This window comes from Crocuta crocuta, unplaced genomic scaffold (genome assembly GCF_008692635.1).
Source record: "Crocuta crocuta isolate KB4526 unplaced genomic scaffold, BGI_CrCroc_1.0 scaffold218, whole genome shotgun sequence".
NCBI classification, from domain to species: Eukaryota; Metazoa; Chordata; class Mammalia; order Carnivora; family Hyaenidae; genus Crocuta; species Crocuta crocuta.
This window is the reverse complement of record NW_027533170.1, coordinates 8,071,246-8,085,912: the sequence shown is the minus strand read 5'-3', so window position 1 is coordinate 8,085,912 and position 14,667 is coordinate 8,071,246. Positions and strand designations below refer to the sequence as shown.

General features: G+C 41.8%; 1 protein-coding gene across 2 annotated transcripts in view; it reads right to left on the bottom strand.

Annotated features, from left to right (window-relative positions):
• ZNF879 (zinc finger protein 879) overlaps positions 1-14,667 on the bottom strand; it is a 30,985-nt gene that overhangs the window by 8,544 nt on the left and 7,774 nt on the right. Inside the window, exon 5 of one of the 2 annotated variants that reach the window (XR_013330764.1) lies at positions 10,288-11,883. Coding sequence is in view for 1 of the 2 variants with exons in the window: in XM_077746249.1 (XP_077602375.1) it covers positions 10,436-11,883 (1,448 nt within the window). In the remaining variant the exon portion in view is untranslated. Of the gene's footprint in view, positions 1-9,690; positions 11,884-14,667 lie in introns of those variants that run through there. The other variant, XM_077746249.1, reaches the window with a different exon arrangement.

Below are 14,667 nucleotides of genomic sequence, written 5' to 3'. Positions count from 1 at the left end.
GTGCCCGCTGCCCGAAGCCGCCCCAGGCTTGTTTTGTGAGACTGGCCAGGTGATTTGAAAAAACAAAACCTGAATTTAAACGCCTTTAGGAGGCTCTGCGCGCCACAGCTCCCCACCTCCCCTGGCTAGCTATGATTATTTTTATTTTAATAGTATCATATCCTGAAGATAATGTATGCACAGGTACTGTTTGAGGCGGGCCCTTTTTGGGATGAGCGCTGGGTGTTGTATGTAAGCCGATTTGACAATAAATTATATTCATAAAAAAGAAAAAAGAATGAAACCAATACTCAGTATATTACCCAACACTCTGCTTGAAAAGAAATTTGACCAGAAATTTTGAAGCCTGGTCCACAATGCTCCCGTCATTTGTCTAAATTGTGTTAAGCATTTCACTCGCTTAGCTTGATGGGTCCTCCACAAGTACGTGTCCCACAATAGTGTTTATTTTTGCAAGGTTTTTGACCTTTATATAAATGGAATCTGCTATATGTTCTCCTGTGACTTATACGCTCAACATAAACACGGTGGTTAAAAAAAAAAAAATCAACTGGGTCACCTGGGTTGCTCAGTTGATTAAGGCTGTCTTCCACTCAGGTCATGATCTCCCAGTTCTTGAGTTCAAGCCCTGCATTGGGCGGGGGCTGTGCTAACAGCTCAGAACCTGGAGACTGCTTCACATTCTCCGTCTCCCTCTCTCTCTGCCCCTGCCTTGCTCGCTCTTTCTCTCTCAAAGATAAACATTTAAAAAAAATTTTTTAAACAACTGAGTAGATTTTAAAGATTTTACTGCCTTTATTCAATGATTCATGAACCAGGGAGCATCCTGTCTAGCAGGAGCTCCAAGGGGCAGTATTAAATGAAAGGCTTTTATAGGCAGGAAGGAGAAAGAACAAGGAAGTTAGGCAAAAGTTGGATTGGTTATTGCAAGATTATTATCCCTACAGAAGATGGCACGGGTTTATCAGCCAGATTACCTAATGATGATCAGGCGGTTCTTTTTTATTTTTTTAATTTTTTTTTTAATGTTTTATTTATTTCTAGGAGAGAGAGAGACAGCGTGAGCAGGGGAGGGTCAGAGAGAGAGGGAGTGACAGACTGAAACAGGCTCCAGGCTCCGAGCTGGCAGTCAGCACAGAGCCCGACGCGGGGCTTTAACCCACAAACCGCAAGATCATGACCCAAGCGAAAGTCGGACGCTTAACCGACTAAGCCACCCAGGCGCCCCAGGCGGTTCTTGACTGGCTGGTTTAAATTCCAAGATTCCAACCAAAGAGATGCGTGGGCAGGATAGTGTTGGAATAGAGGGGCATGAAGGGGTAATTCCACCTGAGTCTTCCCATCACAACTTTATAAAGTTATGAAGTTTTGAGTCATGAAAACCTACAATTTATTGTATATAATTTGCTTCAAAGAAACTGAAATATTGCTAGCTTGTCTTCTTTTGCCCCTAGCTTTGTACTGAAACAAATCACAAAGCAGCTGCCGATCAAAGCAGCTTTTAGACCTAATGCCACAGGCATGACAAGGGTTTGTTCTGTTTTAGGCACAATGCACTTTTTGGACATGGCACACAGTAGGCACTTAGAAATAGAAAGAAAACTGGGATAGAAATGATGTATGGTTGTTTGGTAACAAAAGTGTTTCTTCAGGTAGGTGAGGTAATGACAGTGGTATAAATCTAAAACTCCCATCATATCCTTAAATATATACGTATATATACTTAAACATATATATTATATATATGTGTGTAAACACACATACACACACACACACACACAAGAATATGGAAGAGAAAAGGCAGTAGTGTTCCTATAATGGATATAAAAATCACCACCAGGAAGAGAAAGTATGCTCTATGTGTGAAAATATGCAAAACTGCACAGGTACATAAGGGAACTGAATATGCATGCAGGATATACAAACAACTCCAGTAACTCAACAACAGAACAGCCCATTCCAAAAATGAGCAAAGGATTTGAACAGGCATTTCTAAAAAGAAAGTAAAAGGGGGGGGGGGAGGATAAAATGATCAAGAAGCGTGTAAAAGAGATGTTCAGCATCACTGGTCATCAGGGAACTCCAAATCATGACCATAATGAGATACCCATTCCACAGCTGTTAGTGTGCTTCTAATGGGGCGTGGGGAATAACAAGGGTTGGCAAAGATCTGGAACCACCCACGTTGGAACTGGAACGTTCATACATTCCTGATGGGAATGTAAGATGGTGCAGCCACTGGAAAGAGTTGGGGGGGGGGGCGGTGGTCTTATCAAGTTACATATCCACTCCTCATAGGACTATGTAATCCCACTTAGGTATTACCCAAGAGAAATGTTCACACAAATACATGTACGCAAATGTTCACAGCAGCATTGTTCACGATGGCCAAAATGTGCAAACAATACAAATGCCCTTCAACAGATGAATGGGTAAGTAAAACATAGTGCATACTTACAATGGAATATTACTCAGCCTTAAAGAGGAAGGAAGTTCTGACACATGCTACAATATAGCTGAACCTTGAGGACATTATGTCAAATGAAATAAACCAGTCACACAAGGACAAATATCATTTGATTTCACTTATATCAGGAATCTAAAATACGCAAATTCCCGGAGGCAGCAAGTGGAATACGAGGTCACCAGGGGCTGGCAGCAGGGGAAATGGGGGAGTTACTGCTTAATGGATACAGAGCTTTTTTTTTTTTTTTTTTTTTTTAACTTTCTGAGAGAGAGAGATACAGCGTGAGCAGGGGAGGGTCAGAGAGAGGGAGACACAGAATCCGAAGCAGGCTCCAAGCTCTGAGCTGGCAGTCAGCACAGAGCCCGACATGGGGCTCAAAGTCACCAACCGTGAGATCATGACCCGAGCCGAAGTCAGACGCTTAACCGACTGAGCCACCCACATGCCCCAATGGGTGCAGAGCTTCTGTTTGAGATGACGAAAAAGTTCTGGAAATTGTGATGCTGGTTACAAAACAGTGTGAATATACTCAATGCCACTGAATTGTAAGCTTAAAATGGTTATAAAGGCAAATTTTATGTTATGTATATTTTACTGCAATACTTTAAAAAAGTACTGCAGGTAAGGAGATATCCATGGGAAGGTAATGATTTATGGGGACAATACAATTAACAGAAAGACAGATGTGGAAGCCCACGTGTCAAGGGGGTAAGTAGCAAGAGGAGGAAATATAAGATCCTGCAAGAGAAAAAAGAGAAAATCCCCCATAATGTTTTTGATCTCACAATTCTCCCTCCAACCTCCAAGTCATCTAGTCAAGAAATCGTATTTTGCTCCATAAACCAAAGTAGGTATACTCAACTTCCCAGTCTTAGATGTAGTCACAAGCTTGTCACAGAAAGGACACAGAAACAAGTTTGCTGAGGCTCTCAAGGCCAAGCCTGGGACTATTTCTCCATCGACAAGAAAATGATATTAGATTACAGTATATTGAGTGAAATAAGAAACCATGTTTCTGGTCATATAAACAGAAGACAAAACTTACTTCCCCAAAGTGAAAAGCTAATGAGAAAATGTAGAAGAACCGATGGAATGATGAGATCTCAATGCGGAAACCACTATACTAATAAATAACAAGGCAAGTGTCATCAATAGATGCTAATACCAGCAGCAGCAGTCTGACCAGTACAGATATACATGCGCACATTCAGAGGGTCTCCTCTCAAGATACGAATGATGGCCAAGAAAAGACCAGTGACTTCACAGTGGGAGATGAGGCAGACACCACCTTAACCAAGATAAAGCTGAAATTACCAACATCATAAGGCTCCCAATGTGATAACACGAGGAACTGAGAATATTGCTTTGGTGGTTTTCCTACCCAAAAAAGCACAGCATAAATCTAACCATGTGGGAAATACTGGACAAAGCCAGTGGAGGGACAGTCTAGAAAAAAAATGGCCTATTCATTTCACACACCTCTTCAATGAGAAAACATGTTTGATAACACAATAACCAACAAGGGAAGAGCTGTCCACCTGAAAAGGTGGACATTTTAAAGAATTACTATGAATACTAGAAATTCAAGGTATCGGTATGTCCATCATATTATAAAAGCTTAAGCATAGTCTGCTTTTTCAGCTTGCTTTGAAAATGGCCTATTAGGAAGTTATAAAAAATGGACATTTTCCTCTTCTGCCTAGATTCTGAAGTCTGAAAATAAGAGATATCCCTTCAAAGAAAATATATTGACAACTTAATGATTATTCTTTCTTTGCCTAGTTCTCTTATGAGGCACCTTTTTTGGTTTAGTGTTTCCTTACTGGAGTCAGGAACCACTATTCTCTTCCTCTGGTGATCTAGGGAGATGAATAGGGGAAAGCGTAGACATGAAAGGGTGGTGTTGAAAGTTTTGTTAAGGAGACATATTTAAATGCTTGGGTGGCTCAGCCGGTTAAGTGTCCCACTCTTGGTTTCGGCTCAGGTCATGACCTCACAGTCTGTGGGTTTGAGCCCCATGTCAGGCTCTGCACTGCTTGGAATTCTCTCCCCCCACCCCGCCCCACCCCTCTCCTGCTCTCTCTCTCTCAAAAATAAATAAACTTTAAAAACAAACAATCAGTGGACTGAAGAATAGTATGACCTTGGAATGGCCCTTGGATACAACCTCATAAACTTGATGTTCACATCACCTAGGGTGATCAGGCAGTAAAATAGGTTTTATCCTACCTTGAATCACCCACTATAGAGTTGAGGGAAAAAGTCTATTTAATTACGTTTACTGATAAACACACTGGCCTTCTTACTGATCCTGGATGACCAGGGCAAACCTCTTCCTGAAAAGGAAGGCTTTCTCAGGCATCAAGCAAGCTGAGGAAGCCCGTGCTCCTTCTCAAGTCATTTCCTTGCCTTGCAGCCAGAGCCCATCAACATCCTGAATTTTGTGTTCACGAGGTAACTAGACTCCAAGTCTGGTCCCCACAATGAACCATGACCCTGGTATGCACACTCTTGGATCATCTTCTCCCCCCTGGATCTGGGCCACATCTATAAATCATTTTTCACCAAAAGAATATAGAATTAATGTCTTAACCTCATGTGACTTCCAAAGCTGAGTTCTAAGGTCTGCACCTTCTATACAGGTCTCTTAGAATGCTGGCTCTTGGGACATTGCCTCCCAGAAACCAGCCACCCTTCTATGCAAAGTCCAACAAGGCTCTCAGGCAGTAGACATAACCGACTGCCGGTCACCCTGGACACCAAGCTCAAGGTGAGCTTCAGTGCCAGCTGCCATTTGACTGCAAATGCATTAGAGAGGCCAAGTAAGAATTGCCCAACGGAACCCAAATATGGAAATGACAGCTAGGTGTTGATAAACTGTTGCTTTCAGTGACTCAATTTTGGGATGAATTGTTACAGAGCAATGGAGAGCTAGAATATCTTGTCATTTGATCACTTGCCTTTTTTTTAATGTTTTATTTATTCTTGAGACAGAGAGAGAGAGCGAGAGAGCAAGAGCGAGCATGAGCAAGGGAGGGGCAGAGCGAGAGAGGGACACAGAATCTGAAGCAGGCTCCAGGCTCTGAGCTGTCAGCACAAAGCCCGACACGGGGCTCAAACTCATAAGCCATGAGATTATGACCTGTCCTAAAGTCGGACACTCAACCGACTGAGCCACCAAGGCACCCCAATCACTTGCTATTTTTGTTTAGTATCTTCCCCACATGTATAAATCACTTAAACTATATTTAATTTTGCAGAACATGCTATTATGCCGTATGTTGTTTCCTATGTCTTTTGAAAAGTCATTGGGCTTTTAAATTCATTTGTGTTTTGCTTATAGCTTAGGTTCATTCATTTTCACTGCTGCTCTACATTGTTAATATTCCAAAATTATCCATTTTCCTTTCATCAGTCAGATAATACTTCCAAACAGTAGCTACTATGATCAGTGCTACTAAGAATATACATGTCTCTTACTGCTCATATGCAAACATTTATCTATTATATACACATAGGAATGGAACTTCTTTATTTCAGTACATGCACAAATTCAAATTGACTTCATATGATGCTAATGGTTTGTATCAATTTACACTCCCACTAGTCAAGTATACATTCCAGTTATTTCACATACATTCTGAAACTCAGTAATGTCACACATCTTCATTTTTACTCATCTTTAAAAAATCATAAAATCTGGGGGGCCTGGCTGGCTCAGTCAGTGGAGTGTGCAACTCCTGACAACGGGGTTGTGAGTTCAAGCCCTAGTTGGGTTTAGAGCCGACTAAAAAAATAAAAAGTAAAGAAGGTCTATTTTAAAAAGTCACAAAATCTCATAAAGTCACTATCTGCGATCCCGAAAGCATCTTTTCATGTTTTTACAAATTTGTATTTCCTCTTCTGTGAAATACATAGCCATATATTCACTTTATTTTCCTACAAGGTTGTCTTTTTCTTTAAGTTGATTTGTATACATTATTTAAATTTTCTAGATGATAAGCATTTGTTCAAAATGCTGTGGAGGGGCGCCTGGGTGGCTCAGTCAGTTGAGCATCCAAATTCGGCTCAGGTCATGATCTTTCTCCCATTTCATTGGTTTGAGCCCTCATCAGGTTCTGTGCTGACAGCTCAGAGCCTGGAGCCTGCTTCAGATTCTGTGTCTCACTCTCCCTCTGACCCTCCATTGCTTGTGCTATGTCTCTCTCTCTCTCTGTCTCAAAAATAAATAAAACGTTAAAAAAATTTTTTTTTAATGCCGTGGAAAGATCTCGTATTTTATGTCTTGACTTTTCATTTCCTTTTTGGTATATTTTGATAACCGAGTGTTCTTTATTTTAATGTGAGCAAATATATAAAGAGATTTCATAGCTTATTTGTATCCTGTTTAAAAACTCCTTCCTAGGGGCCCTGGATGGCTCAGTCGGTTAAGTGTCCAACTTCGGCTCAGGTCATGATCTCACAGTTCATGAGTTTGAGCACCACATCCAGCTCTCTGCTGTCAGCACAGAGCCCACCTCAGATCTTCTGTCCCCCTTTCTCTGTGCCACATGTACACTCTCTTACAAGTAAACATTAAAAAAAAAAATCCTTGGGGCACCTGGGTGGCTCAGTCAGTTAACTGCCTGACTCTTAGCTCAGGTTATCTCACAGTTTGTGAGTTTGAGCCCCTTGTCAGGCTCTGTGCTGGTGGTACAGAGCCTGCTTGGATTCTCCTTCTCCCTCTCTCTCTGCTCCTACCTCGCTCACACTCTCTGTCAAAAATAAACAAACATTAAAAAAAAAATCCTAGCTACTGGGGTGCTTGGGTGGCTCAGTCAGCTAAGCGTCTGACTTTTAATCTCAGCTCAGGTCTTGATCTCAGGGATGTGAGTTCAAGGCCCACATTGGGCTCCACATAGGGCATGAAGCCTACTTTAAAAAAATCCTTCCCTAGCTTGAGGTCATAAAGTTATGCCTCACATCTTCTTCCAAAAGATACACAGTTTTGCCTCTCACAGAATTCTTTTTGTGGTAAGGGTAGACATCTAATTTTTCTTCTATGTGGATGAACTGTTTTTCTCAGAGCCATTACTGCATAATTTGTCCTTTCTCTATACTCCTGTCATAAGTACTTCTAACATTTTACTATCTTTTCAGCAGGTTTTTGGTAAATACCCTTTTACCAGGTTAAGTAAGCTCTCTCCACCGCTTGGCTAAGAGTTTTTACAATGAATGGGTGCTAAGTATTTTCACTGCTTTGTCTGCATTTATTGAGATGAACATACAGATTCTGCACCTTTAACCTTTCTAGGTGGTACACGTATCTCAAAGTTTCCTAATGCTAAATAATCCATCTGTTCCCATGAAAAATCTCTATTTGGAGTGCCTGGGTGGCTCAGTTAGTTAAGTGTCTGACTTCGGCTCAGGTCATGATCTCGCAGTTCGTGCGTTCGAGCCCCGCATCGGGCTCTGTTCTGACAGCTCAGAGCCTGGAGCCTGTTTCGGATTCTGTGTCTCTCCCTCTCTCTCTGACCCTCCCCTGCTCACACTGTCTCTCTCTCTCTCTCAGAAATAAGTAAAAAACATTAAATATTTTTTAAAAAAAGAAAAAAATCTCTATCATGATGCATTCACTATGTTTAGGTAATTCTGGATTACATTTTCTAATGCTTTGTTTAGGATGTTTACATTTCTGTTCATGGGTGATACAGGCCTGCAAGTTTTCTTTCTTGTATTTTCCTTGAAGGTTCTGATACTCAGTTTTAATAGAATCACTGTGTTGGTACGTGATCTCCTAATGATCTGTTACTCGTTTGATAGACCTCAACTTAAAAGTAACAGGGGGCACCTGGGTGGCTCAGTCAGTTAAGCATCTGACTTTGGCTCAGGTCATGATCTCACGGTTCGTGGATTCGAGCCCCACGTCAGCCTCTGTGCTGACAGCTCAGAGCCTGGAGCCTGCTTCACATTCTGTGTCTCCCTCTCTCTCTACACACTCACCTCCCCCCACCGTCTCACACTCTCTCTGTCTCTCTCAAAAATAAACAAACAAAAAAGTAACAGGGCCTGGCACTTTCTTTGTGTAACTTTGTTCAGATTTATTTTGGGGAATTATTTTTAGGACTGTTGTTACTTGGAGAATGCGATGGTCTAAAGGTTTGTGCCCCTTCAGTATTCATGTTGACATCCTAACCCCAAAAGTGACAGCACTAGGGAGGTGGGGCCTTTGGGAGGTGACTGTCATGTGGGTGGAGCCTCATGAATGCAATTGGTGCCCTAAGAGGCCTCAGAGAGCTCCCTCACCCCTTCCGCCAAGTGAGGACACACGAAGGCGCCAGCTACGAACCAGGAAGAGGGTTCTCAGCAGAACACAACCATGCTGGTGCCTTGTCCCTGGACTTTCTGGCCTCAGAACTGTGGGAGATAAGTTTCAGTTGTTTATAAGCCACCCAGCCTGTGGTATTTTTTTATGGCAACCTAAAGGGAATAAGACAGGGAAGTCATATTTTCCTAGAAATTTCCCCAGAAATTAGAGACGGTGNAAAAGAATGGTTGTGGGGAAAGGGACACTGCAGTGAAGGATTAAATGACCCAGATAAGTCTGCTCCTCCTAAGTCTGAAATAGTAACACTGATTAGTTGGTCCCAGAAAGCAGAAATTAAATTCAAGGTTTGCTTTAGCTCTGTCTCCACCCCCAAAAGTACCTTTCCTGAGGTGTTTTTATTTTTTTTAACTCTTTGACAAAGAGAAAGAAACTTGTCCTCACTTGTTGTCATTGTCTTTTTTTTTTTTTTTTAAAACAAAATAGGTATTTCAGTCCTTAAGTGCTTGCCAACTCCTGAAAACACCGGGCAAAAACTAGACATGTTGCTTTAGTAAAGTTGAACAATTTTAGTTTGACCTGGGAGATAACTGTTTATTTTGCTGGAATTATTACTCACATTTTAGAAATGCTGAAACATGCTAACTTGTTGAAGGGCATTAACGGTCCATTTACTGAACTCAGAGCCTGAATTTTTGTCTAGTGGCCCTTGGAGTGTGGGATGGAGTCAAAGTTACCTGGTTCATCTTCCCTCCAGGTGAGATGGAGGGTGAACCATGCTGTGCCTGGGCCTTCTTGGTGGATGGTAACCAGAGAGTTCTATGAAGCAGGCACAGCCGGGGAGCCCAGAGTCATGTTCCTATGGCTACATTTTCAGATACCTGTTCACATTTATCAGTAGGTTAACTTGCAAAAGCAGTCGTTGTCTGAATAAACTTTAATTCAGGTAATCACTTTCAGATAAAACCAAGTGAAATACCATGTACTTTGCGACTTAAAGTGACTCCAGATCTGCTTCAGAGTTTGGAACAGTCAGGGAGAAAACTCACAGGGCTGTAAGCCCACAGAGTTTACAGAGTGATTTTCTTTCAGGTAAATGACTTGGAAAGCAGAAAAGAAACAACACAACAGTTTCCACAACCCCCAAGCACAGAATTGGCTTTGAAACTATTAAAAAAACACATTTTAGTGACAGTGAGGTAGTACAGGTCACCTGCTTACATTTCTTCTCCAAAACATTCTTCTGAGCATAACTGGCTTGCGTAACACTTAAACATAGTTTCAAAAAATAGATTCCCACATTAATCTAAAGTCTGGGTTTTATGGTTGCACTTTTACATAAATCAACATGCTTCCCTGTGACGCTTGCGATACCTGGGGGCCTCTCATCATGTATCCCCAAGAAGAGAAAAGAATCTTACAAACGCTCTACTCTATAGTCAGTCATGAACTTAAAAGCTATGGGGGAGGGAGGGAGAACATTTTATAGACGTTTTCCTACTATACCTAAGGTTACCTGCATCATGAAGTCTCATTTGAGGAGGTCTAAATCCTGAAGTTTAACTCAAAATCTGCTACCCTTCATCACTTTCTGCCCAGGTTGAAGTTTTTGAAATTTAGTATGAAATTAATTTCAGTTGGAAGATTTTCCACATGCGTTTTATTTATAGTTTCTCTCCAGTGTGAGTCCTCTGGTGATTGGTAAGGGATGAGCTCTGACTAAAAGCCTTGCCACATTCTTTACATTTATAAGGCTTCTCTCCTGTATGAATCCTCATGTGTGTCATGAGGGAGGAGCTCTGTCTGAAGGCTTTCCCACATACTTTACAGTTAAATGGTTTCTCTCCAGTATGAATTCTCTGGTGCTGAATGAGAGCTGAGCTTTGGTTGAAAGCTTTTTCACAGTCATTACATTTATAAGGTTTCTCTCCAGTATGAATTTTTCGATGAGTATTAACTGCTGAGTGGGAACTAAAGGCTTTTCCGCATTCTTTACAGTTGTACGGTTTCTCTCCGGTATGGATTCTGTTGTGTATGTTAAGCCGTGAAATCCAGGAGAAGGCCTTCCCACATTCATTGCATTTGTAGGGTTTTTCTCCTGTATGAATTCTTTGATGCTGTATCAGAGCAGAGCTTTGGCTGAAGGCTTTCCCACATTCTTTACATGCATAAGGTTTCTCACCAGTGTGAATTCTCTGATGTATAATAAGGGCTGAGTGGTAACTGAATACTTTCCCACACTCATTACAATTAAAGGGTTTCTCTCCAGTATGAATTCTATGATGTCTACTTAGCCGCGATATTGAGGTAAAGGCTTTCCCACACTGACTACATTCGTAAGGTTTCTCTCCAGTGTGAATCCTGTGATGCTGAATGAGAGAGGAGCACTGGCTAAAGGCTCTCCCACATTCATTACACTTATAGGGCTTTTCTCCAGTATGAATCCGTTGGTGATTATTCAGGGATGAACTTCCTTTAAATGTCTTGCCACACTCATTGCACTTATAGGGTCTCTCTCCAGTGTGCATTCTCTGATGTCCAATGAGCGAGGTGGTGAAACTGAAAGCTTTCCCACATTCACTGCATATGTAAGGCTTCTCTCCCGTGTGAACTCGCAGGTGCTGAGTGAGAGATGAGCTTTGGCTGAAAGCTTTCCGACATTCCTTGCATTTATAGAGCTTCTCTCCTGTGTGGATTCTCTGGTGTTTACTCAGGGAAGAACTGTGGAGGAAGATTTTCCCACAGATGTTACATTTGTAACATTTGCGTACTGCGTTGACTCCCAGTTGTTTAAACAGAATGGAATACTGCTGTGAATGGGGTTTCCTTCCCCTGGAAATGAGTCGGGGTTTTCTAATAAGGGAAGACTTCAGGCTGAGGTTTTTCCCCAGCTCAATACTCGCAAAGCTCCTCTCTCTCAGGTATGTGTTCTTGATGGTAACTAGGAATTTCCGGAAAGGTTTGTTCTTTTTGTCTTGCTGCTTCTCTAGCTTGTCCTCGTTTACATAGGTCTTCCCCATCCTGAAGTCAAAAGGACTGTCACCTAGGAGTTTATTCATTACTGCCTGATTGTCTTCTTCAGAAATTGCAGTTTCAAACAAGCTCTCCCATCCTAAAATAAAGAAAACAGGTTAAGTCTCCCTTGCATGGAGGACAAAGCAAAGTGCTATCAAAATATACAAGGATTGCTAACACATACGCCCTTAAAGTCTTAGGAAAGGGATGGGGAGAAAGAAGGGCAAGAGAAAGAGGCAGGGTGGGAGAGGGTGAGGACACCTGCATGTAGGTGAGCTGAGGAATTCAGAGAAGCCCCTCTGACAAGAGGAGCCAGGCCCGTTCTAGTAATAAAGCTCAGGTCGGGAGGGTACAAGGCACTGGCAAGTGTGGCACGTTGTTTTATTCCTCAGCTTCCTCTCCCATGGCAGCCATCACCGCCCTCGAAGTCCATGAGAGAACTGCAGAGGGGCTCGAAGTAAAAACTGGAAGAGCTACTGGCCCTAAGAAGCTCTCTGAAACACAGGACTTCTATCAGTTCTGTTCCGGAACTCATATGAGGGCTATTCATGGTGTTATGATGGACATTTACTCACTCACTCAAGCAGTATTCACTGACTGCCCACCATGCACAGGTCAAGATGAGGATTACGGGGTACATATCAGACAAGAATCCAGTTTTCACAAGGTTTACATTCTAGCAGCAGGATATTGACAATGATCAACTGAATAAATGATGAGAACTAAGAAAGCAAACAAAAACAAGGTGATATGCAGTAAGAGCAAACAAGCTGCATGGTAAGAAAGTAAAAATAAAGATGAGATCTGGGTGTGCCTTATTGGCTCAGTCAGTTAAGTATCTGACTTGATTCTGGCTCAGGTCATGATCTCATGGTTCGTGAGATCGAGTCCCATGTCAGGCTCTGTGCGGACAGCATGGAACCTGCTTGGGAATCTCTCTCCCTCTCTCTCTGTCCTTTGCCTGCTCACACACTCTCTCAAAATAAATAAACACAAAAAATATATATATGAGATCTAAATAACAAGAGCTGCCATGCAAAAATGTGGACATAAAGATGATTCTAGTCAGGAAAAACAGCTAGCACAAAAGCCGTAAGGCAAGAGTAAGCTCTGAGTGTTCAAAGACCCTAGAGAAGTCCAGGAGTCTTGCCTAAGCAAGAGGGAACAAGAAGACAGTGTAAGGAAAGAGGTAGGCAGGAGCCTTATCACGTGTGGTCTTGTAAGATACACAATGACATTTGAAATTTCTTCTGAAGATCGCTGGGGGTTGGGGAGGCATGGCAGTTTTGTTTAAAAAGGATCACGGGGCACCTGGGGGCTCAGTCAGTTAAGCACCCAACTTCAGCTCAGGTCATGATCTCACAATCCATGGGTTCAAGCCCCGCTTTGGGCTCTGTGCTGACAGCTCGGAGCCTGGAGCCTGCTTCGGATTCTGTGTCGCCCTCCCTGCCACTATCCCATTCGTGCTCTGTCTTTCTCAAAAGTATGAAAAAAACTTTTTTTTTCTTTTAAATAAAAAGGATCACAACGGTGTGTGACAAATGGACTGTGATTGGGGGTGGGGGAAACAAGGGCAGACGCAGAGCAGCCACTTAGGAGACTGGATGCCCGTGCACTGACACGGCAGGGGACATGGGCACATTCGTGACATTCTAAAGGCAGAGTTGACAAATGTCCTCAACCTATGAACAGGATGTACGGAGTAGATGAAAGAGAGGACTTGAGAACGACGTCCAGCTTCTGGCCTGGGCAGCTCGAGGGAGACTGGTGCCGTATAACGACATGGAGCATACTGGAAGTGGGGTGCATGCTTGAGAATAATTTTCAGTCCACTTTTGATCACTTACAAAACAGTGGAATCACTGCTTCAAATAGAATGAATGTATTTTATGAAAGAGCTTTTATTTTCTTAACTAAAAAGAAGATATATAATCACTGTAAGAAAATTGAAGAAAACACAAAACACTATAAATACAGAAATAGATTTCACCCATAAACACAACATACAAACATAATCATTGCTAGACACGGAATTTTGCTCACCAGAGTTTTGGGGGATATGAGAAAACATTTGTACTTAAAAATAAAAATGAGCTGAAACTACACTGCCCCCTATCCCCTCTTAAAAAAATTGTGGGCTTCTCTCCATGTCAACAAATGAAGGTTGATGCTATCGTGTCAATTTTTTTAAAGTTTATTTATTTTTGAAGGAGAGAGAAGAGCGTGAGTGGGAGAGGAGCAGAGAGAGAGAGGGAGACACAGAATTCGAAGCAGGCTCCAGGCTCTGAGCTGTCAGCATGGAGCATGATGCAGGGCTCAAACCCACAAACCATGAGATCATGAACTGAGCCGAAGTCGGATGCTCAACCGACTGAATCACCCCAGCGCCCCGAGACTATATATAATCTGTTTCTCTCTCTCTTTTTCTCTATGTTTCTCTTTCTCTCATGCACAAATCCACTCAAACAAATGTTCACAACCTGAAAGGATAAACAGTAAAATATCAGCAAAGGTTTATCATGGTTGGTTAGCAAAATATCAACTTTTTTTTCTTCTCATTTCTACAATACCATGTATACCCTGTATAAATTAAAAGTAGTTAATTTTTTTTTTAATGTTTACAAAAGACAAACACAGGCAATTTGACACTAATGATTTCTTTACCAACCAGAAAGCTCAGAGACAAATCTGAAATTCACCCATGGCTACCACTCTGGTCCTTACCACAAACATATTTATTTTCTAAGGTTCTGACTGAACTTCTATTTTACTTTATCATTATTCTTACAGTTAGCTTCCTTCAATTCTTGGTGAAATGTGGCAGAATATATGTTAGTGTGTAGTAGAAAAAAAGATTCCTGAAGTAAAAAAAAAAAAAAAA